This window comes from Perognathus longimembris, chromosome 10, assembly GCF_023159225.1.
Source record: "Perognathus longimembris pacificus isolate PPM17 chromosome 10, ASM2315922v1, whole genome shotgun sequence".
Classification (NCBI taxonomy): domain Eukaryota; kingdom Metazoa; phylum Chordata; class Mammalia; order Rodentia; family Heteromyidae; genus Perognathus; species Perognathus longimembris.
In genome coordinates, this window is record NC_063170.1 from 71473308 (window position 1) to 71498473 (window position 25166).

At 50.7% G+C, this 25166-nt stretch overlaps 1 protein-coding gene across 3 annotated transcripts in view; it reads left to right on the forward strand.

Moving 5' to 3' along the window:
• The window catches only part of Chchd6 (coiled-coil-helix-coiled-coil-helix domain containing 6), a 211370-nt gene that overhangs the window by 163977 nt on the left and 22227 nt on the right, over window positions 1-25166 (forward strand). For all 3 annotated transcript variants that reach the window (XM_048356348.1, XM_048356351.1, XM_048356349.1), the window contains one exon: window positions 5285-5355. In XM_048356348.1, the coding sequence (XP_048212305.1) occupies window positions 5285-5355 (71 nt within the window). The remainder of the gene's footprint in view (window positions 1-5284; window positions 5356-25166) is intronic.

The window sequence follows — 25166 nt, forward strand, 5'->3', positions numbered from 1 at the left end:
GGCAGATTTAATTAATGGAGATCAGGTCTTCTGCCTTCAGATGTGCATGTAGAGCAGCTGGAGGGGCTGGAGGAGGGGTGGCTGTCTACAGGACAGAGGAAGAGGCGTCCCAGAATTGAGAAGCCCGCCCCCAGAAACACTAGTTTGTGATCATTAGGTACTAATAAAGGTGTGAAGATTCAGGACATGTCTCTCAAAGACAGAGGGGTTTCCTAGCAACTGATGGGGTTCTATGGCCTCGTTACAGGCTCAGCAACCACCTTCCTGGGCCCTGGGCTGCAGGACTCTTCAGTACTGATGACCTACCCTGGGAGAAAGCTGCACTCTACTGTTGATACAGCTCCCCTGTCCTGTTAAAGATAGGGAGAGGTGGCTCAGCCGTGGAGCTCTCACCTTACAAGTGTGGCGTCCTGAGTTCAAGCCCCAGTACCAAAAACTAAGTGACCTTAGGATGCTACTTGCCACTCCCTCCTTCAAAATGCAGAGCCTTTTTCTTCACCTCTTATGTTCCCGGGCTGAAGGCCAGGTCCGTGAGCCTGCAGTCGAGGTCCTCCAGTTCCGTTGTGTCTTGCCCCTGCCCCTGCCCCTGCCTGTCGTTTATCCCTCCCCAGCCAGTGCACCCCGCCTCTCCTGCAGCCATTGCGCGCTTCAGGCTCTCTCACTCTGTGGCTTGTTATCCGTGAGCCTCCGCACTTGGATCATTTCTGTTCATTTATTTTTTTAAAAAGACAAACACAACAGTCAATACACCTTTTGACCCAAGAACTTAGCTTCTAGAAGGTTCCCTATAAGTATTTTCATTCCGTCACAGAGTCGTTCCCTTCGGCGTCATTTGTAACTGTGGGAGCCTGCAGAATGGCCTTGTGTATGTGTGCCGAGGGGGTAGGGGTGCCGGTACGGCCTGAGGCTCGTGATACTTGTCCATCCAAGGAAAGACTGTTTATTCAATAGGAAAAGTGGATGCAACTCTGGCAAGTGAGAAGATGAAGTGGGGCACAGCATGTCTGCCATGAGTGTCAGGGACAGGTGGGCTCTGTGTGTGCTCGCTCAGCAGTGTGCTCCAGGGTGCACTGCCACCTCGCCTATAGGACAGAGGAGGAGGAGAGGCTGCCCAGCAGCTCCCTCAGTCACTCCATACCCGGCCTCCTTTCTGCTTTCGTTTTCTAAACCATTTGTATCTTTGACAGCATCGTTTAATAAAACATAATGGTGCCTTCCTTAGTGTCAGGAGTGTAGCTGATGGTAGAGCTGTATGCTCGACTGTGCATGTGTTCTGTTTCCAGCACCAGTTACCTGGTCTACCTCCTGCTGTGAAAACTGGGTACCCCCTCTCCCACTAAAACTTTAGATCTACTATAAGGAAAGCATAGGCACAAGTAAAATGTTCCCAGTTAGGAATCTAAATGCCCAGAGGGTGGGATCAGGAATTGATAGTTGAGACTCTATCAAATTAAAGAGTTTATGCACAGCAAAAGAAGTCATCATTAGAACTAAGAGAGAACCCATAGAAGGAAAGAAAATCTTTCTTAGCTGTTGAACAGATAAAAGACTAATATCCAGAGAAATAAAAGAAATTAAACAGCAAGAGAAAAAATAATCCCTTCAACAAATGGGCATGCAAACTGAGTAGGCAGTTCTCACACAAGAAGAAATGCAAATGACCAATATATACATGAAGACATTTTCAGCAACTTTAGCCACAAAGGAAAAGCAAATCAAAACCACACCAAAATCCCATGTCACTCCAGTCTTAGTAGCAGAAAACAACAAATGCTGGAGAAGATGCAGGAACAGAGAGGATCCCTCATACATTGTGGTAGGGATGTAAACTAGTGAGCCACTATGGAAATTAGTATGGAGATTCCTCGGAAGACTAAAAGTAGCTCCTCCTTATGACCCTGCCATACCACTACGGCACATAGATCCAAAAGAGAAAAAATTACTGTGTGAGAAAGGAACCTGCACCTCTGTGTGTATCACAACAGCCACACAATGAAGTCAGCTGAAGTGCTCAACAACAGACGAATGGATAAGGAAGAGGAGGGGAGAGTGGTGTGCGTATGAATATTACACAACCATAAAGAAAATGAAATCATGTCATTTTCAGTCAAATGGATGCAACTAGAGGACATTATGCTATGTAAGACAAGACAAACAAGCTCAGAAAATAAAATATATCTTTTCACTTACATGTGGAACAAGACCGAAAAGACATTCATGTTCATAGGAATGTGTGTGTATATATAGACATATAATTATATTATATACATATATGAAATTACTTATGTGGTTAGACAGAATACAAACCAAGCAAAGTGACTACTCGGGAGCAGAGGAGATGGGAGAATGGGAAAAGAGAGTGAATAACTTTGTAATAAACTGTGTGTGTGTGTGTGTGTGTGTGTGTGTGTGTGTGTGTGTGTGTGTGTGAGTGTGTGATCTCCAGAAGACAGTCTGACTCGCCATCTCTGCTAGGCTGCCCAGTGTCCCTTTGTAGGCATGACATTATTTCTGAGCACTCCACAAATCTGGGGAGCAAGCTGGGTTTGTCTTGGAATCTCTTGACACTGGTGGATTTCAGAATGAACACTGGGGGTACCAGTCCTTCTAGAAGCCCCACAGAAGCCCCGTGATGCTGTTGAGTCATGGTCTGTCAAGGGCTCTACTTGCCCACAGGGGGGAGCCAGGCCCGTGCCAGGCATCTCAGGAAGGGGTACAGTGCTGCCTAGTGTGGCCAGATACCTTTCTGTGTCATGAAATGTGCAGCAGTCAGCTCGGAGGAGGGTGGGGCCCGTCTCCTGAGTCCTCCTGATACAGTGGAGGAAGCTGCAGTGCGCCAGTGTCAACCACTTCTTAGCCTGTAGGCACTTCCTGTGACAAATCCTAGCAACCACACATTTGTTCATCTCAGCTCACAGTCAACTTCGCCACTCCTGGGTTCCCTCCGGCCTGGTTGTAGGCCTCTGTGCAGTCTATCCCGTATCCCACTGGTCCCGTCGGTGTCATAGGTCTTCCCATTGCAGGGTCACCCACGGGTGATAGGTCTGACACACCCTGTGGCAAGCTGCGGGACGAGAAGTTTGGCCCAAAGAGAAGGCCTGAGTATGAGGTGATCATGTGAGGAAGGAAGAGCCAAGGCTCAGCTGGAAGCATTTAGGATTCAGCACTGGTTTAACTTCACAAAATCTGCAGCCCAACAACATGCCGTACCCCAGGCCATCTGGGCTGGTGCTTACTGCTTAGTTAAGAAAACATGGCCCCCGAAGAAGTAAGCTGCTTACCCAGGGACATAGCTAGCCTGTGCTAAGGTGCCACCAAGGTTAGAACGTGGCTTTACTTATAGACCATGCCATGTCTTCACAACGTCCCTCATCAAAGAGATCGCAGAAGAGCACCTACATGGAGGGAGAGGAGAGGCCTCAGTCCATTCCTCTCGTCTGTTCCCCCTCTACCAAGACAGTCCACCGTGGCGAATGTCCACAGAAGCATAATCTATCTCTTGGTTGGACTGTGAGGACAACAGGGAGAATGCAGGGCCCTCATGCTAGGTATTCTGGTGTCTTCCAGACCTGCTATTGGCCAGGCTCTGGGACCAGAGGGTGTAATGAGTGTCTGGTGTGTGCTGGGAGCATTGGCATTTCTCAGCCAGGGGCTCTGGTTTAGAGTGGAAGTGGGAAGAAGACAGGCCTCCTGACATGGCTAAGTCCACTTGGCAGCTTGAGAGTAGAAGGCCCAGCGTGGAGCCCAGTCCTTGCTGGTCGTGGCTGTGTGCTCCAGCTCTGCCTCTGAGATTGCTTTTTCTCCCCTGACCTCCCTCTGAGGCTAGGGACAGTGGGGGATTCCCAAGGGAGGGTGTAGGGTACCTGGTTGTAGCCCATTGCCTTCCTGGATGTCCTAGAGGGAGGTCCTAGCCCACCTTGGTTGCCTCCCCTGCAGGCCTGATTGAGTTCTGTGCTATGCAGGAACTACTCTGTCTGTAGGGCTGATTCTGAACCATCTCACTTCCTGTCTAAGGACTAGCATGATCCTTTTGTGCAGGCAGAGCCAGGCTAGGCCTCTGCATGTGTTCTGGTTACACAGCGCCAGGCTCAAGCCAGCAGATGTGCCAGGGAGCACAGCCTTGTGATCTCCTCGTCCCTTCACTGCCACACAAGCTGTGACAGTGACTGACTGGGCCTGAGCTTCTCTTGGCTCATCTGTAAAACAAGGAACATTTCTCCCATGTACGGCTTTGAGGAGCAAATACAGTCATGTCTATAAAAGGTCTGGCCTCAGGCCCATGTGGCCTCTGTAGCCATATTCATCACCCCTGCATGGGGGAAGCCTGACCGGGCCCTGGCGCAGGTTGCTTTCCCCTTGAATCCACTTCCCACAAGACTGAGCCTTGATTGGCTTTTCCTGCTACCAAGGATCATGCATTTGGACCTTGAAGCCCTCCCACCTGGAACAGCAGGTGTTCCAACCGGTGTTTGTGCCTCTCTCCTCTGAGCGCAAGTAGGAACTCAGGAGCCTCACAGGAAGGGTGGGGAGGGGGGGCAGAATGGCCTCCTGGGTGACCCTAGCACACAGAGCAGTTAAACCCAGCTTTGTCTGGTTCCCAAGCCTAGACTCTTCCCTGCATCCTGGCTCTGCAGGTGTCCGGTGCAACAGCAGACCTTTAGAAGGTCCCTGCAGTGCTCTGGATTGGCAGCTACCACGCTGACAAATAGGGTGTTGTGGTCAGCAGCAGAGGGTGTCCCAGGCTGGGAATCCACACACCTGGGTTCGAGCCTGGCACTGCCCTTACTGTATGACGTTGGTCATGTCACTGGACCTCTCTGAGCAGCAAAGTCCACCTGCAACATAACGATTAGACCAGACTGTGAAAGATTTTTTTCATTAAACATGATACATACTTTAGGCTTTGTGTAGATCCTGCAGTCTTTGTCCCGACTACTCTAGTCTGTCATTGTCACATAAAAGCAACTATAATGTATAAACAAATGAGGGTGGCTGGGTGCCAGTAAAACTTTACAGAAATGGTGGCCAGAGGTTTTGCCTGGGGCTTGTGGCTCGCCAGGCCCTGAACTAAAGGGTCTTGTTGTGTTCTTCCAGCACTTGTGTTCTAGGATCCTAAAGCAGCAGGCAGCGTGGTAGGAGCTAGAACCCAAGCTGTGGACTAATCACCACCTGGCGTTGATGCTGGTCAAGAAATTAGCATCTGTTGGTTTCTAATGTGGTTGAATCCCATGAGGGCCAGAGGGAAATTTCAGTCTTTGGTAACCAATTGTTTTTCTCTTTGTAGAATGCTGAGATGTATAAACTGTCTGCTCAGCAGTTCCATGAGGCAGCTTCGAAAGCAGAGAGCGCAATCAAGTAAGAATTTGCTTATTGTTCTTTGTGAACTTGGCCTGCATTTGTAAAAATCCTCTCATGTGGCTTGATGCCTGCCGCTACCTGTCTGATTTCAGATTTCTCTAATAACACAACAGCCATCTGTTCCTCGGCTCCCTCGCCTGAGCCTAAGCTAACCATTGGCCACTGGTAATTGCCCAAATTAGCACTCAGCTCTTTTCAGTTCCTTGGTCAATTGGAGTGGGGCTGAGGCTGTCAGAGATGTCTGCAGGCCCCGGATCTGGTGAGCAGCGTTTTTTACTGTCCACCCAGGCAAGGAGTGGTAATCAGGCCCTAGAGGAGGCCAGTGGAGGGCTTTGGGGGTTTTCAGCCTATCTCCAATTTCTGGGGTGTTTTGCGTGTTCGGTGTTGGCACCTCCGGTCACATGCAATTTACTCCCAGTGGCTCAGAGAGATGGATGGCTTGCTCAAGTGACAAGTTGTATGGTATCCCTTGCTTCTGTGCTGTCCTTGAACGCTCAGCCAGAACCCAGGGGGACACATTGGTTGGTACTGCACTCCTTACAGAAGGAACCTTTGCTAAGCTCAGAGTGCTGGTGCCTATGGAGGAAGAGTGGGGCCTGTATTTGAAGAGGGTCTCTGCACCCAGGAGCCTCCACCAACCTTCCATTCCTCCCCAAGAGGAAGCAGGGTGATTGGCAGGCAACCGCATCTTGGTACGAAGTGGTTGGATCTAGCACCGTGAGGAAAAGATGTCAGAGATGTGTTTGGCTACCTGATAACTGGGAAGCGCCAGAGTACGTGTAGAAATGCAGAACCAAACTGGGTGAGGAGGTGGAAGGACCATGGAGACGGTGAAGCAGAATCAAAGGACCGGAATAGTACGGGGAATGGCTGAGCACCTGGAGCAGGGGAGTGCTGAGCTGTGGCAGATTAAGGATTTGCCACCATTGGAGGCATCACTAAACAGTGGCCCTCTGCCCAGCCCTCGGGGCTATTTGGTCATGTGCTGTTGTTTGTTTCACTGCCAAAGAGCTGAGACAGAGGCCAGAGACTTCTCTTACTCTGTCTGTGGTCATAGTTGGTGTGCCTCAAAATTAGTGTTGAAGGCATGGTTTGTCCATGATACTGGGGGGGGGGGGCGGGGTGGGAGGTCTGTAGAGGTGGAGCCTAGTAGATGGTAGATGGTTACTGAAGGTGTCTTTGAGTGAATGAGATCTGGGACCCACCCTTCAGTTGAACAGGCCAGTACAGCTGGCTGTGGCAGAGCTGGGGTCAAGCCTGGCTCAGGCTGTGGGGCCACATTCTTCCACTCTGCCTGACTGCTGTCCCTGTAGGCAGCAGAGGGCGTGCTGGGAGCCTGCCTGGGTGGTGAACCTGGCTGCGCCTCCTGCCGGCCAGTGCCTGCTGGGAGGCCCGTCTCTAATGCAGTCCAGTTGTGGTCCGCCTCAGTGTCCCTGTGGGCTGTGAACTGAGCCTGTGTCCCTCGGAAAGCAGTCCCCAGTGTGATCCTCTTAGAAGAGTGTCAGATCCCCATTGAGAGTAGGATTAGTGTTCTCATGAGAGAGAGCCCAGAGAAGGCGCGGTGTGAGCCAGGAAGCCCGACTTCACCAGGTCCTGCATCTGCCAGCCCGGCCGGCCCGGCAGGTCCTGGCGTCAGGGCTGTGGGAGGATGTCGGGCTACAGGCCGGCCCCCCCATCGGTGGCGCTAGCTTCAGGAGCCCCCATCAGGAAAGCCAGCCATTCGAACCACTTCATCGCACCTGCTTGGTGCAGAATAGAGCATACTTGATAAATGCTTTCTTTAGGTTTCCAAGATGTGTCTTTTCCCAAATGTAGTAAACAGGAAGCAGTGTAGAGTTAGAGATTGTTTTCCTTAGATATCATTGGGGGGGGAGGGGACTTTGGGTTGGTATTTTGGATTAGCAAATGATCGTAAATGTCATAGAAGTAAATGCCAACTGCTGGCAGCGGTAATATTTGGAGTTTTCTTCCAGGACAGTAGAGCATCTTTTAACAGCTTTGAATAAATTGAATGTTTACTTTCAGGGTAAACTCAATGTCTGTGTTTTCATTCATTCATCTAGCACATATATACAAAGGCTGCTGTTTGTCAGGTGTCATGCTAGGCCCGGTGGATATACGGAAGAGCCAGTTACTTGTAGTATCTAGGGAATAGCAGACAACGTTTAAACTTAACTGCACAACCAGCTATTGCTGCACAAACAATTATTGCTTGTGAAAGAGTTATGAAAGTACAAATCAGAGGAACCTAGACTTAGAAGAAATTTTCTCAAGAAATGTAAAGTGACTCCTTTGAAATGAGTTGAACAGAAGAAAGAAGGGGAAAAAGCATATCAAGCTAGTGTTAGCATGTGCAAAGGCCCTGTGGCAAGAAGTAGATTATTTAAGGAACACAATGTTTTGGCTAGCAGTCAACCACATTAGACAGCAGTAGCCTCATAAGATGATAATGGAGCTCCCTGTGACATTGTACCTATCATACTGTCATAACACACCACATTAATTACACTTGTCTTTGTGGCTTACAGGTGTCAACAAACTTACTGAACTGCCAGTTACATAACACTGGAACATTTATGTACAGCACATGATACTTGATAGGAAGTGACTGTTACTGCTTGAGATGCTTAGTGTATTATACTTAGTGTTTTAGATTAGGCTTATTTTACTTATTAAAGAAAACCTTACTGTAAAGCGGATGGCAGTAGCTGGACAGCAGCAGTCTCCTGCCTGGGCCTCCTGCATCCGCGTGCCCCACACCTCTTGGTTGCACCAGGACGCCCCTTTGTGAGATTGGGGGCTGGGTGGCATTCGCCAGTGGAGTCCACTGTGCTTCCTCCTCCTCTCGGGGCCAGGGAGGCTGCGATTCCTGTCCGTGAACACAGCTGGGGCTGCAGCCTGGTGCGGTGTGCTGTGGTGTGTTTTTAACTTAAGTTGTTCAAAAATTTTCCAATTTTCATTTTGATTTTTTTCTTTTGAAAAATTTATTGATTAATTTCCAAATGTTTGGGAATTTTCTACCTGCCTTTTCAACTACTGATTGCTAGTTTTAACTTTTTTCTGAAAGAGTCTTACTATAACCCAAGCTGATCTCAGACTCACAATTCGTCAGCCTCCTTTGGGACACAGGTTTGTGCCACCACAATTTTAGTTTAATTTGCCATAAAATGAGAATAATCTTAATTGTTTGAACTTTTTTTGAAAGTTGATTTTTTTTTTTGCCAGTCCTGGGGCTTGAACTCAGGGCCTGAGCACTGTCCCTGGCTTCTTTTGCTCAAGGCTAGCACTCTGCCATTTGAGACACAGTTCCACTTCAGGCTTTTTCTATATATGTGGTGCTGGGAAATGGAACCCAAGGCTTCATGTATTTGAGGCAAGCGCTCTACCCCTAGGCCATATTCCCAGCCCCTTGAAACTTGATTTTTGATACAGTATATAATCTGTTCTGGCTGCCCTTTTTCATGTGCACTTAAAACAAATGTGTGTCTTGTCATTGAAACTGGTTGTTTCAAATTCAGTTATTTAAGCATGTTTAAATTTTCTGTATCTTTACAAAATGATGAATATATTGTTTTTTTTCTGAGATCATTTTTGTTTGTTTATCACACTGTAGGCAAGTGCACTACTATTGGGCTACAGCCTCAGCTAACTTTTCTTCTGACTGAAGAATGTATTTTCAGCTAAATGTGGTAGTGTATTCCATCCCTTGAGGCAGAAACATGAGTTTAAAGGCCAGCCTGGGCTAAATATTAGCAAGACTTTATCTCCAAATGCTCCCCCCCCAAACTTCCTTTAGTATTTCTCTTAGTATAACTTGACAGATAAAATTTATATTTTCAGTTGTTTGAAAATATTTCATCTGCGTTTTGAAAAAGATAATCATTTCTTTTGGCTCTTTGAAGATATCTTTAACTCTTATTTCTTTCTATTATATGTTTTTCTCTTGAGACATCAGTTCTTGATATTGTTCCTGCTACTTTGGGATTCATTCTTCTTTCCTGTCTGCTTTCAAGATTTTCTGTCTTTGGTTTTTAGCAGTTTTATTATGGTTTTAGGAATTGGTTGTCTTTATTTTTTCCCTTTGTAGAGTTTACATCTTGGAGTTTGATGTCTTTTTGTCTGCTTTGGAAAGTTCTCAGCTATTATCTCCTTAGATATTCATAAGGTTTTTTAAAGTAGGTGGGCGATAAAGGAGAGCACCACACAGTATTCAGGCTGGAGAGGAAAGTTTATTCCTGAACTGCTGGCCTGTGGCCTGAGGGGAGCAATCACCCCCCCCACACACACACACACACCTAGAGCAGGGCAGGGAGGTGTGACCAGTGGAGGGGAGGTGGCTGCCCTTAGTGCCTCAGTTACCTAGGTAACGCGGGTACTGGGCAGAGACTTTAGGCAGGCAGGGCCTCTGCTTGTAGCCCTCCCAGGGTGGACCTTACAATATTTCTGGCCTGTGTTACTTAAGCCTTTGTCTCTGGATGTCAGCTACATGCATTACTGCCTCATAGGCCTCTTGCTCCTTTTTCTTTTTCATCATTATTTTAAATCTTCATACTGTTTCTGCATTTTTCCTATTGATCTTTCAGTTCACTGATCCTCTTTATGGTGTCAAGTTTGCCTTAAACCTACTTGCTGAATTCTGAATTTCGGCTGTTGCATTATTTTTCAATTATAGATGTTGCATTTTTTAAAAAGGATTTCTATTCTGTGGTGAAATTCTGCTTTTGGTTTCTATTTTCCTGAACATATCAAGTAAAGCTGTGTTAAAGTCATCCGCCAGTCTGTTTTGTTGCCCCCACCCGTTTCCCCTTTGTGTGCATGGTCACTCGTGACTGAATGTCAGACATGGCAGAGAGAACACAGAGGGCTCTGGTGACATCGCCCTCCCTGCGGCGGCCCTGGGGCCCAGCCTCCTCACTCCCTAGGGACTTGGGTGCTCAGTCTGCCAGGTGTCCCTGAGCTGACGATGTGGCCTTCCAAGACACTCTGTCTCAGTGAGCCCTAAACCACTGTGTTTGCTTCCTAGACTTTGTAAAGTTTTCTAGAAATGGCTCTTTTCCCCTTTGGTGGCCTTTGGGTTACCTTCTTGGCTTCTTTCCTCAAGTAGCTCAGTAATTTACAAGTTTGTAAAAGAACAAAATGGCTGAGTGTTGTTCAAGAAAATGGCTGAGTGTTGTCTTGCTACTCTCAAGAATGCTGCCCTTGGAGCTGGGAATGTGGCTTAGTGGTAGAGTGCTTGCCTAGCATGTATGAAGCCCTGCATTGGATTTCTCAGTACCGCATACACAGAAAAAGCCAATAAGTAGAGAGCTGTGGCTCACGTGCTAGAGTGCTAGCCCTGAGCACTGGGAGCCTTAAGGACAGAGCCCAGGTCCTGATTTCTGTAAGGCTTGCCCAGGAAGGAAAGGCAAGCAGAACGGAGTTTATTGGGGGGAAAGCAAACTGCCAGACAGAGGGGAAGGAAGGACAAAGAAAAGAGTAAGAGAGAGTAGGAAAGAGAGCGGGGACTATGTTGAGCCAGATTCTATAGGGAAAGGTGGGAGATGTGGCCAGGTAGGTTGGATGTGACCTCAGAAGCAGGAGGTAGCGGCCTCCAGGTGTGCCCGTTACCTAGGTAACTCAGGTACTGGGTGCAGACTTAAACAGGTGGGGGGCATCTGCGTGGAGCCCTCCCTGGGGTTGACCTTACAAGTTCAAGCCCCAGGACTGGAGAAGGAAGGGAGGGAGGGAGGGAGGGAAGGAAGGAAGGTAGGAAGGAAGGAAGGAAGGAAGGAAGGAAGGAAGGAAGGAAGGAAGGAAGGAAGGAAGGAAGGAAGGAAGGAAGGAAGGAGAATGCCCTTTAGGTCCCAGGTGCCTTGGTGGCCTCTGGCTTTCGAGGCTCTGCCCCCTGCTTGCCCGGGAGCCTGACCTCTCAGCCTTCCAGCTGAAGCTGCCTTTTAGGCTGAAGCTCTGCCTCTTCTCCTGGATCTGGAGCTGCCAGAAACCTCCAACGTGAACACTCGTGGCTCTGTGACTACCTTCTCACGTCATGGCCTTCCAGACCTACCTTCTAGGTCCTTGGATACCTGGAGATAGATTTTGTATTTCAAGTTAGCTCCTCTCTTCCCTCAGAGAGTGTGGGTCTGCTTCGGTGTGGCAGGAGGAAGGTTCTATTAGACAGCAGTGAGCCAAGCACTGACTGAGTAGCATTCAGATGGATGACTCAGGAGGCCCCTAGTTTTTCTTGAGATCCTCTAGCTTGACTGAGGCCCGGCCCAATGGATGTGTTATGCTCAAACGCCGGACCCCCACAAGGACCACCAGAGACCCACACCAATGCAAAAGCAAAAGGAGCCTTTATTGCAAGCTCGAGCTTGGTCCTGTGTGCGCTTGGCAACGGGTGACGCTGAGAGGCCCTGAGGCTAAGGCTCCACCTGTTTTATACATTCTTTGGGGAAGGCAGGGACTTAGCATACATCATAGCATCTCTTAACAAATCAACACACGCCGTGGGAAAATTATAAAATAATTCTAAAGCTTATTTGGTGCATTTGGTGGCGGGAAGGAATCTGGAAAGGGTCATTGGTCAGATCAAGGGACCGACACATTTAAAATTGATTGGTTAAGCCATAGGGATGTAGCAAGGGGGTTTTAATTAGATCCTGGAAACCACACCTGGGTGGGGAAGTTCTGGAGTAACTCCAAAACTTGTTTTTCTTCTCTGCCAGTCACTCTTATGGGTGTCTATGGTTTTTCTGAGAACTCTCTGTCCCAGGGCGTTTGATGGTCTTTACTGGAAAGTGAGGGGTGGAGGGTAGGGCTTACGGTAAGGTCAGTCAGGTACAGATTGGGGTCTTAGTACAGTGTGGAGCTACCTAGGTCCTTAGCCGCAAAGCGGTTTACAGAAGCAAAATTAGCAGTTAGTAACTACAAAATGGTGGTTACAATCTTTAGTTTCTCAGATGCCAAGCAGAGAGCTGGCTGTTGGTGAGGCTGGATTCTTGTTTTGGAAGAAAAGTGTTGAGATAGAAGTGAATATCCAAACTGTGTGTGTACACACCCCAGCTTCTACCTCACCGCAGCCCAGCAGGTGGTAGTGTTCAGATTTTCTGAAGGAAGAGATTAAGACCCCAGGGAGCATCCTGCATTTATTGTGTCACATCCATTTTTTATGACAACCTTCAGTCCTCCTCCCGTGGGATTCATTCAGAGTCTGTCTTGGCTTCTCGTTGTCAGGAAGCTTGTACGGTCTTCCCGGGCCCCACAAAGAATTGGCCCTCACAGAGGTTAGAACAATTGAGTTGGAGGAAGAAGGTTATTAACTGTTTCCTGAAACGGAGTCATTGTGCTCCTAGGACTTTGATGCGAGGATCTCTGCCTAACGCAGACTCGGCTGACGGGGCTGGCAGGAGCGGAGCTGCCCGGTGCCTCCGGCGCTGGGAAAAGTGCCCGGCTGTGAGGGTGGAGCCCGGCTCCCCTGAGAATAAATAGACCACACCTCAGTGTGCATCTGTTTAGTTAGCTTAAGACGGGTGACCTATTAAAACAATACTCATTCATTTGAACCCCAAATAAAATGGCATTCTAAACATTCTTTAATCCAGATAACATTCAGCAGTCTGAATTCCAAAGATGTTACTTCCCTATTTAGGTAACCTTAGATAACCTCTATAAAGGAAACTACTCTGTAGTTTAGAAGGGTCAGTCTGTTCTTTGAGAAGTTAACAAATGAAAGCCCGTTTAATAAACTCACTTCACAAATCAGTTCAGTTAACACATTTTTTTTTAGTTACTAGAGGTATCCTGGAGTGGATGTACCTTGCTGGACACTTGTGTAGTCCCCTGACTTCTTGCTACAAGGAGCTCCCAGGCAGAGGCCAGGGCTGTCCCTAGAGGTGGGTTTCCTGGCCAGTGAACCGGGAGCAAGCAGTGCCCACTTGCACTGGCTCTGAGGAAGAGCAGAGATGGTGGCCCGAGTTCCTCTTCGGAACACATGCCCGGAGTGGCAGGTGTGTGTCTGCGCTTATTCTCCCCCTGCTTTGTGGAGGCCCTTATCTTAGAAACATACAGCTCCAGGATTAAGCTGTCTGCTGGCGAGCTGGCTGCCTGACTTCCTCAGTCCTGTGTGTTTTCCTCCCATGCCACTGTGGGCAGCGTGATGCCGCTATTGTGTAGGGGAGAGAAAGATGCATGGAGAAAGTCATGGAGTGTGGGTGGGTAGGTGGTTGGCCTCTCGCCTGGGCGGTGTCCTGCTCCCCAGCAGAGGAGGAAGAGGGTCCCAGCTTTCTTGCATTCCCCTGGGCACAGCCTCAAGGCTGCTCCCCAGGACTGCACTGTCGAGGCTAGTATCAGCCACAAGGACTGGCGTGCAGGGTAAGAGCTATTTGCTACCCCTGGGCCAGATAAATTCTTCTGAGTTTTGTTTTGAGACTCTGACTGGGCTTCTGATTTCAAAACAGAGAGCTATTAGAATCATTGCTGTTTTCTCTGTAGAATGTTCTCCCTCCTTGTTCCTATAGGTGATGTCACTTAAATGTCTAGCCTGAGCATATTTTCTCCTTCCTGTCGGTCTCACCTGGGGGCAGTCCAACATCGTAGCTAACCCTGCATTCCCCTGGCTATCCTAGGATTGCGGCCATGATGGAGGTGCACCAGGCGGCTGCCGTGGGGGGAAGTCAGGGCCGAGGTTGACAGATAGTTGGCTCTGTGGAGGCATCTGCAGCCGGGATCACAGCCACTCTGCCCAAGGCGCAGCTAGTCATGTGACAGGCCTCTGAGACACACTCCTTAAAGTTGCTGAGAAGGCAGCATGGGCCTTTTGGGCCTCGAGGAAAGTATCTGACTCATTATATTCTTGTATGGCAAAAAAAAAAAAAAAAAACCAGAGAAGCCACATTTTGAGGGCTCGAATCTGGGTTCTCTATTAAAAGGCCAGCGACTGCATGATGGACTCCTGTCTCAAAGACCAGCAGCTAGAAAATTCACTTAACACTGTTAGGAAACTGAGCCACGGAGGCCGGAGAAGAAAGAACAAAAACAATACCAACAAACCAGTTCAGCTCCAGTAGAGAGCTTCAGTGGGACTGATGGTGACTGGAGAAGAGCCCGAAGACCAGAGACAGGACAGAAACACGGAGACATGTGGCACGGTGTCCCGGCGCCAGCGCTGGTCTGGGTCACCAGGAAGTGTCACAGGAAACTGTAGTCCCAGGCACTGGACTGACAGGTTTAGTAACCTATCATTCAAGTCCCTGCCCCTGCCTCTAGGGATTCAGTCAAGCCCAAAGGGGAGGGGAGAGTGGCTTCCCCTTCCCTCACCGTGAAGACAAGATGCCAGACCCTACCATCCACCATGTGGCCAAGATGGCGCCAGCCAGACCCAGTCTTCCTACTAAAGTGTATAAGTATCTCAGCAATATTTGGTCAATCATATAGAAGCATTTTAGTAAGAGATTGGAGGTCAGTGGGAGGGCTCCACGCAGATGCCCCCCACCTGGTTAAGTCTGCTCCCAGTACCTGAGTTACCTAGGTAACTGGCACACCCAGAGGCCTTACCTCCTGCTTCTGAGGTTACATCCAATCCACCTGACCGTATCTCCCACCTTTTCCTATATAATTGGCTCAACACAGCCCCCACTCTTTCCTTTTCTCTCATTTTCCCTTCTCCCTTCCCCCCTGTTTCCCCATGCCGCCTCCATCTTGTGTGGGCTGGCAGTTTGCTTTCCCCCCAATAAACTCCTTTCTGCCTGAACCACGTGGTGGGTCTCCTTTCTGGCAAACCTTACACTCAGGAGCAAAGGACAGGGAACCCAAGGCAGTCAGTACATTTAGTGCTTGAATCTGGAGCTAAGGAGAGGAGGAAACTGGAGCCCAAAGGCAGCCCGTGGGCGGTGCCCCAGAGAGAGCCTTACGGTGTATGCGCAAGCAGCCTCAGGCCACGCACCGCAGTCCTGTGTCCCAGTGTGAAGGACTGGACTGGTAGGGCTGGGATAGCCCTGATCTACTCTGGACTAGCAGACAGCTGCCAAAAGTGTGCTGGCGCCTCCCACCCCGGGAAAGTGGCCTCTCCTCACGGCTGGTGCTTGTGTGCGCGCAGGAAAGCCCCGCCTCACAGAAAGCAGTGCTTACCTCCGGCCAGTTCAGGTGAGTTCGGAGCTGTTAACAAAAAGGACCAAGGGAGACTGAAGCCCTTAGGATAACTGTAAGAGTTATTAAAGTAGGTAGCCCACGAATGAGAACACCACACGGTATCCAGGCAGGCGAGAAAAGTTTATCCCTGAACTGCTGGCCTATGGCCAACGAGAAGGACTGAGCCGCCACGGGGCCTGGCCTTATCTAGGGCGGGGGCAGGAAGGGGTGGCCAGGTAGATGCGGATATGACCTCAGAGAAGGGGGAGGGAACTGCCTTCAGGTGTGCCAGTTACCTAGGTAACACAAGTAGGTACTGAGCAGAGACTTAAATAGGTGGGAGGTGTCTGCATGGAGACCCCCTCCTGTGGACCCTACAATCACATGCTTATTTAAAAGCAACAACTCTCTACTCGTTATAGCTTATATAATTAAAACTGAATAAGGCTATTAAAACTATTCACAAGGAAAGGAATAGTGCTGGCTTAGGCCAAGGCAGAGACATTGGGAATGATTGTGTGCCGAGAGTAGACGCGGCCGCCCCACGGCCTTGCGGCTCAGCTCAGTGCTCGCTGCCGCGGGGAAGGGGGCTTGGCTGGTCCTGACTGGCGGCCTTGGGGTGTCCTGAGGCAGACCTCTCTCCTAGTGCCTTCATGCTCTCCTGTCGGAGTGGGGTGGGGAGGTGGTAAAGTGAGCTGGAAGGAATCCACAGTGGCTTTTTGCTGTCAGCTGTCTCAAAATCCTCCATCAGGCATAAGGCTGAAACTTCACGGGAGCAAATGATATTTGGAGTTGGCCAGGGGTGGTCTGTTCTGTCTGAAATGCTATGCTTACCTGGCCCCGGGCTGTGGGGGCATGTGGTAGAGGCACCGAGGCTCCAGAGGAAGAGACGGGATAGTTAAAGTTGAAGGCAGATATGCGCTGGGCAGCCTAAAAGGAGAGAGCTGCCAAGGGTAGCCAGTGATCCTCTGGAAGGGAGACGGTGGGATGGCAGCAAGGCCAGGGGTTAGCTGGAGCCCAGGAAACTCAAGTTAGGTCTAGCAAACACCTTCCTGATGTGTAGCAAGTGATGACAACTAAAGGAAGCACCCAGCCTTCCTCTGCAGATGTTTAAGGAAAAAGCCACAGTGTTGTTATCTGTAGTCGAAGCGTGGGATAGCCAGCCCTCTTCCCCATCTGTTCACAGGCAACACAAAGCTGGCATTTCGTCTCTGCCTCCTCTGGCTGGCAGGCTGCCTGCCACCGTGTCTCCAGGGAAGAGTTGCCTAGTCCTTTGCTCCTGGATGATATGTGGAGTCCCATCCACCAGAGACTCATTCCTGTGCCCCCGCTCAGTCCCTGTGCCCAGCACCCATGAGCTTGGCGTATATTTGCTTTGTCATTTTAGTTTTCCCCTTATGAGATTGGACGGTTATGGTCTATATCATGTAGCCTCTGGTCCAAGTGCAGACACCCTTTCCTCACACTGGCTTGGTGGCAGGCAGGCAGGCGTCGATATGTAACTGGAGAGGGGAAGGGAGGCATGATCGCTGTCGCTGCGGGAGAACACAGACCCACCAGGCTGCCCTGCCTGCAGTGTCCACTTCCCAGACGGCTGGAAGTTTGCTAGAGGGGGCAGCTGACAGTGTCGGGCAGGTAGAAGCAGGCAGCCTTGCCCTCCTCGGTGCATTCTAGTGCCCCATTGGGCTGTCTGCACACGTGTCCTGCAGGCAGGAGCTGTGTCTTGGCCCAGTATTCCAGCACTTGAGACATTTTGTGGGTGCAGAGACATCTGTAATAAGTGTGAGGGCCCAGCGGTGTGTGCAGAGACAGCGGCAGCGAGCACTGAGCTGAGCCGCGAGGCCGTGGGGCGGGCCAGCCCTCCCCCTCCGCGTGCAGCGGGGAGGCGGTGGAACAGGCCTGCAGTAGGCTTCCCTGTGGGCTCCCTGGGGAGGTGGGCTGGGGCCGGCCCCGAACGGCAGCGGGACAGAGAGGAGGCTGCGCCCAAATGAGGAGGGCCCTCCCTGCATGCTAAAGTGCTGTGGAACTCATCCTGTAGGCAGCAGCAAGTCGTAAAGAAGCTTTTGAGTGAGGGTTGGTATGATCGGACTTGTGTCTTAGAAGGATAACTGGTAGCAGCTGGGAGAAGGAAGCAGCGATGGTATTGAGAGCAAAGAGGGGGCTCCCTCCGCCTGCCGGCAAGGGATGACAAACCCATCCGCAGATGCGTCCCCAGGGCCTCCCGCACACACTGTTCTTGGGATGCAGCCGTGGACAGGACCCGTGCCTCCCGCTCTCAGGGGGAGGGTCGCGGTGAAACGAGAAGATTATGCAAAGCGCCCCCAGAACGGGCGGGTAGAAGAGAGCGCCGCGGATGCGCCTGGCACGCAACCGGTCCTGAGCAATGACAAGTGGGTCAGATGCCCTGCGAGAGCAGAGGTTCCCTCACGAGTTCCCGTCCTTGAGCTGTGCTAGGCCAGGAGGGCTGAGCCCTGCGGGAAGGGGCACCCTCTGGGAGCCGGGATCCTGACCCGGGCCGTGGGAATGAGCTGAGCACGCGTGTCAGGAGGGTGCGCTCACTGTCCTACGCCTGGGAGAGGGCTCACGCTCAGCCAGCGCCGTCGGGTTGAAGTGCCTGGCCTGTGCATCGGTCGTTTCCATACAGCTGACTCCCCGCCGGCTGCGAAGGCGTAGGGGAACAGTAGCCGGCTGGGCGGCCAGCCTTTGCTCAGGTGCTTTCTTGGTACTCAGAGATCCATGACTCAAAAAACTGGGCTTAGAGAAACCATCGGTTAATCCCCTGTCCTGCACAAAGGCAGCAGTGGCATTTCATCCCTGCTCTGTTAATGGACGCACTTGGGGAATAAAGCCAGCGTTCCCAAAGGCAGTGGCCGGGGCTCTGTTTCTTTGTGCCACTTCTGTTTTCTTTTGAGTGTTACATTTAGATTAGCTTCTGGGGATTAAATGTTATTACAGCTGAATCTTTCTCTCTCTTTTTTAATCAGTACAGAAGTAACTGCTTAGCACTGTTGCTATTAGGTTTATTTTCCCAACTCTTGTCACCTCCCTATGCCAATTCTTAAGAGAAGGTTTTGTGGGGTTTTGTCTGTTTATCGTGCCGTGGGTGCAATGCTGTGGTCAGGGGCAGGGCCTTTCTGTCCAGCTACACAGTACTGAATTCCAGTCAGCCCTGGTTCTAGTGGACCACACTGCTCAGGGCGGCTTGAGGCCCGAGGACTTCCCCAAGGGCCTGCCACCAGGGCCTGCCATTGTGGTAACAGCTGGGCCCTGCTTCCTGGTCTTGGTATCCTGTTCTCACAGGACCAGGTGAAGGCCCCAGAAAGGCTGATTCCCCACCAGGCCTGTGACTGTCCAGGCTCTCGGGGCCATTGCATCAGTTCCACCATGCAGAGGGGGTGGTTGCTGGGGCCTCACCAGGTGGTTCTCCCACCTCTGCTAGAATCAGGTCAGTTGCGGGGGGCTGTCCTCACACCACCTGTTTCAGATCTGCCCGCCTGGCAGTTGGGGAAGAGCTCTGTAATGGAGGCCGCTTCCTAGTTCTTTCCTTGAGACTCTAGACACAGTGAAAATGTACCAGACAGGTATTGGAGGAATGTCGTGCGTGTGCATGTGCGTGTGTGTGTGTGTGTGTGTGCGCGCACATGCACGTGCCCACATGCATGTGCAAGTTTGGCTTTTTTCATCAGGGCCAGTGCTCTGCCACTTTAGTCATCCTTCCATTCCATGAAGGGATCTCTTAGGCGTTTTCTATACCTTCTTTTCCCTTTGGCTTTATCCTTTCCTAAATCTTCCAGTAAGGGACACACTTGGCTTGAAGGCACCTTCTTCTGTCCTGTTAGAAATGGATGAGGACCTGGGAGGCCAGGCAGAATGCAGAGCTGGCATCGCCTCCCTTACCTGGAAGCTGTGCTCTGTGGGCAGTAGTGTGTCCAGGAGGTCCCAGCCCTGTGTGAGCTATGTACCGTATGCTGTCTCCTTAGAGGACCCCACTGACCACATAAAGCTTTCTGTAACCTCATCCCCACACACAGGCATAATTCTCTATGGCACACTTGTATCCAGGGCCTACATAAACGTTCCTCATAAACTTCATTCAGCCTACAGACTATTCAGGTTCTGCTGGCCCTACCACCTCCCACTGTGCCTTCCAAAAAACTTGAACAGGCCATTATATACTTCAGCTAAGACACTGAGGAACGTTAAGTTGTACCAGACTACATCTCCTAAGTTGACCTTAGGCACATGGGCTAACATTCAGCTCACCGGCTTCCTCACTACCCAGCCCCCATCCTGGCTCCTTTCCCACCACTTGTGACTTGGGTCACAAGGGATTCAGGTAAAATCTCGAGCTAGACAGCCATTGTATGCCTCACTCTTCTTGACAGGATCCCTGGTCAAAGGAAGAGGAGAGAGTGAGGCTCCTAGTTCAGCAGGCTCACCACCTATTAGTCATCTCCAGATCCTTTCCAAGACCTGCATGCCATCCTGCTGTGGAACCTGCCTAGGCTCTGCCTGCACTGGGTGCAGTGCACCCTTTCAGATAGCACGCACTGAAATGCTGGCGTCTCTCACCAGGGAGTCTGCAGCCATGACAGTGGCTTGGCCCTTCTTGCCGTTGTTCAGCACGGCAGGAGGAGGAGGAGCTGGCACTCATGGGAGGTAGCTCAGGCCTGTGATCATCTTCCTGCCGTGAAGACCTTCCAGACTTTCTTGCTAGCATTTCTGGGAGGAGGCCATATATAAATGGAAGCCCATGGGCTTTGAAGCAGAAAACTCCAAATTCCAGTTGCGCCTCTCATTGGTTGTGGGAAACCTGGTTGGCAGCTTCCTCTTTTCTCATCTGTAGCGGGTGACTACCAGCAGCTCGCAGAGCTTCTGTGATAGCTGAATAAGGATGTATCTACCCATAACCCTTCCCGTTCCCCCTGTAGAGTACAAACTTCCCTTATTTTGGAAACTTTCAGAGAGAGAGAAGGTGGTATCTATTCCTCACCCATCTTAACTAAGCCCACCTACAACCATCTCTTCCTACCTGTTCCTTCTGTTTCCCAAAGTCTCACAGCTTGGACTATCTAGAATAAGGGCTCCCTGTCTCACTGTACCTCCTGCTCCCCAGGCAGCCAGTCTGGGCAGGGGGCTGCCTGGGCAGCCTCCTGCCCAGACTGGCTGCCTTGTTAGGACCGCGCAGGGTGGCGGGCTGCATTCTTGCTCCCTGGGGATGTTTTCTACATAGCAGGGCACACGAGAAGCATGAGGACATGGTTCCCACACCCCACCTGGCTCCCACTGCACAATAAGGTCCTTTATGATATCACCTTGCACTTCCCAGTGATCAGAGAGTAAATGTCCTTTCTGTGTAAGCTAGTTTCATTGGGATTCTGTGCATTAAAGAAGTGGAACTCTGGGTGTGCCTTTCACTTCCATGCTTGGCCCTACACGCAGATACTTAGAACGTGCTTGTGAAGTGGGCCTGGTTCTGAAGAACTGAGTGTGACTGTGAACCAGTATCTTGCTGTGGTGAGGCTGGTGCACAGAGTGACTCTGTTTAGAAGGACTGGCCACAAGATTCATGGACCTTTGGCCCCCACCACGGGCCCTAGGACAGGTCTGGGGCTCAGAAGCTAGTGAACTTTGACCTCAGACTCCTGCTTCCAGCAGCAGCTCAGTCTGTCCACCCTTCATTTCACATTAGGAGGCCTGATACTCCTTTTTAAAGCCCCTTCATACACACACACACACACACACACACACACACACACGCACGCACGCACTGTCAGAGCTCTCAAGCCTCATCTATAGCATTGTGCTCTAAGCCGATTACCAGGAGAAAAAGATCTGCGTTGACTAATACACTAGAATACTAGCTTTTGGACCCCTGGTATGATCTGCACTTGCAAAGAGGATCTAGGACAGACTACCCCCCCCCCCCACACACACACCAAAAAAAAAAAAAAAGTGCTATAGCTCCATCCTATAATCCTAGCTACTTGAGAGTCGGAAGTCAGGAGGATTGTAGTTTGAAGCCAACCCAGGCAAAATTTTGAGGACTTCATCTGGGCATCAGTGGGTCACACCTGTAATCTTGGCTACACAGTTTAGAGCCATCCCAAGAGCAGGAAAGTCTAAGTCTTGTATCTCTAACCAACCACCAAAAAGCAGAAATGGCAGCCAGGCACTGGTGGCTCATGCTTGAATCCTAGCTACTCAAAGGCTGAGATCTGAGGATCACAGTTCAAAGCCAGCCCAGGCAGGAAAGTCCATGAGAGTCCTATCTTCAATTAACTACCAGAAAACCAGAGTGGCCCTGTGGCTCAAGTGGTAGAGCATTAGCCTTGCGCTGAAGAGCTCTGGGACAGTGCCCAGGCACCGAGTTCAAACCCCACAACTGACAAAAAAAAAAAAAAAGCAGAAAGGAGCTGTGGCCTAAGTGGTAGAATCAGCCTTGAACGGGAAAAGCTAAGAGACAGTACCCAGGCCTGTGTACTGGCACACGCGCGTGCACACACACACACAATTGTGAGACTTCATCTCAGCCAGTAAAAAAGCTTGGTATGGTGATGCCATAAAAGAAGAGGGTCATGGTCCAGGCCCATGGGGGTGGGGAACAAGAAACTATTAGGGAAATACAAAAGCCAAAAGGCGGGGGGCATGGCTCAAGTGGTAAAGCATCTTCCTAGCAAGTGTGAGTCGAGTTCAACTCCTGTACTCTACCCCCCCCCCCAAAGCTGTCTCACTAAAGCTGCCTGAGGCTGTGGTACTCGTGCTCCAGTTTCCTGAGGAAATAAAATGTGCCAGCTACACTAAGCTGCTGGACGCTCTTGAAGGGGAGGGCCGTGATTCTGGGTTTCCTCCCGCGGCTCCTGAAGCTGAGGCTCTCTTCGGAGCTGCCGACGTGAGGACATGGAGAGAGCTGCTTCCTGTGCCCTTGTGTCTGGAGAGCCTCTCCCCGGAGCGGTCACAGCATGCTGCAGCTTCACAGAGCTGCCCGTGGGCTGCCGTCAGGGATATCCGTGTGCCACGTTAGGTGGGTGGCAGCCGTGGACAGCTTTCCTCAGAAACACGCCTGCAGAGTCCAGGGCCCCACCTGAAGCAGGGGGCCTCAGAACCTACATTGTAAACAAGCTCCCAAGTGATTGCTGTGATCAGCTGCCAAAGTGAATGTGCTCTGGCCAACAAATTAATCACTTCCCCAGAAAATCCCCCTAGGGAAAGCCACTGCATCCAGCCTGACTTCTGAAATGCCTCCGAGGGCCCTAGAGGTTGTGGGGAGCTGCTGCTTTTTTCTGCAGTGAGGAATTCTCCCACAGCCAAGGCCCAGAGGTGGTCAGCCGGGGCCTGAGTCTGGGGAGCCGGAGCCCTTCCCCGGAAAGACCCCCATCCAGCAGCCCGAGGCTGCCACACGCCTTCCCGCTGCCCACAGGGCTCGGCTGGAGCGGCAGGCCCGTGTTCTGGCGGCGTGAAGGCAGAAGAGCCTTTGCAAAGTCTTTGACCCATTTGCCAACGAGCCTCCGTTGGGCAAGGAGTCACGGCAGCTGTGCTGTGAGCATGGATACATGGTATCGTTGCCTGGATTCTTGAGGAGTGATGTCTCACCCCCTCTGAGAGGAGCCCGGGCTTTGTTTGCTGGGGCAGGCCCCCCGCCGACCCCCTCAGACTGTGGGATGTGAGGAGAGCAGGGTCCCGCCTGTGCCACTGGCATACACACCAGCAACCCTGACACATCGCCTCCCACTCGGGGCCCGGGTCTCCATCGGTCATGGTGTGGCTGGACAATGAGGGTCTTAAGCCCTAGCTGCCTCCCCAAGCCAACTGTAACCTCCGCAGTGGGCCTCAGGGGCAGCCTGTGCCTGGATTCGTCCAGCGGGCTCTGCGAGGGGGGCTCGTGTCCCAGCCCCATAGGCCTCCCTCTCCAGCAGCCAGGTGGATGCTCGGAAGGACCAGGCAGGAGAGAACGTGGTACCCTGCTGGTGAAAGTGTTAAAGGAAAGTTCATTCTTCAAGATCCCACACTCATGGGAACATGTTTTTTCCCTAAATCGTAACCATGGCTTTAGCCCACCACTAAAATACCTCCCAGTAATAATATTTATTCACAACCCATGTTGTTTTAAATTTATGTGACGAGTGCAAATAATCAATCATCTTTTAAAAACTGCAATTTTACATTTAACAGAAAGCCTAAATAAATCAGATAGCATCATTGAAACGCCCCCTTCTTATGGCACTGGTGCACCCCCTTTCTCCCACTCTCCCTGGAGTTTACACACACAGCCCGTCCCCAGCAGCCCCTCCTCTGGCAGGAACCCACTTGGGGCATTAGAGTTGACTGTTTTCTCTGGCTCACCACCTACGGGAAGGCAGGTCCGTCCACCCCACGGCGCTCAGACCCGCAGGCAGAGGCGGAATGGGGCCCCGTCTGTACAGACTCATACTTACTTGCTGCGGACGCAGATGTACCAGGTGCTAAAAGCAGGAAGCCCCTATTAGAGGATTCCTCAAGAAGTATGATGTTCATTTTTTTCTTGTTAAAAGCTTCCCAGATTCTTTCCTTGAATTTTACAGGAATAGATAAATTGCTCTCCAAACTTTTCTATGATGACAGTTGTCAGGAATGCCTGGGAGTTTTATTTAAGCTAACAAATGATTACCCTTCCCATTAGCTCTACAAACAGGCCCCTAATTAGTGAATTGGCTAATGACAGCTGCCTCTGGGGTCATTAGTCCTGACAGACAGTACTGGCAGCTTCGGGCACTGTGTCACTGTCATAAAGCATGTTGTCAGGCTCCACTGGAAGTCGGAGCTGGGGACCACTTGGACTTTCCCCCTCCTTTTCTCTTTTACATTAGCTCGTAGGTTCGGGTAGATTGGCTTCTACCTCAAAGAGGAATGGCTCTCTATCTGTGGATTAGAAACTGATGGGGGATGGGATCATTGATTCTCAGTCAGGACACAGTTTCTCAGAACCAGAGTTCTGGGATTTGGGAAGACTGCGGCGTAATGTCTCTTGCTCTGCTGCTCCAGGGTCCCCGGCCCCCTTCCCTTTCACCTCTCCATCCCTGGCTGCAGGAGAAGCTCCTCCCCAGTACCTTTGGGGATGGTTTCACCCTGGGCTCCGGGATTGCAGGAAGTGGGGCGGGGGAGGGGGGGTCAGCACCTCTCAGAAATGGCTTCTCCTCTGTGCTGCACCTCTTTGAGGGCCTCCCACCCTTCAGAGCAGAGGACATCAGGGCCCAGCACACGGATTGCCACGTGGGTCGTGACCTTGAACTCTGGACAGGCGTGAGGCGTGCAACATGCAAAAACCAAACACAGTCTCACAATTTTAAGAATTGAAGTCTCAGGCTTACCATAGAAGTAGACTAAGTCCCAGGCCTCAGGACAGCATTACAGGGCAACACTACCCCCCTGCTCTGCCCCCCCCCCCCCTCAATTGTGACAAAAATGCTTTGCATTCAAGTTTTTACCCTACAGATCCTGCTACATCAGCTCAAAACCACAAACCTTTGTAGTCTAAATGCTTATTTAAGCAAAGGTCAAAAGGCTGTTTTGAGGACACAAAGGGGGAAAATCGGGTGTTTGTTATAATACAGAGCATGTGAAGCTAGTGTAAAATCTGTGACACCTCCCATATGATAAAAATGAGTAATGAAATTGTACCTATTTGTTCAAAAGTCACAGAAATACATCTTGAAGAACTAAGAAAA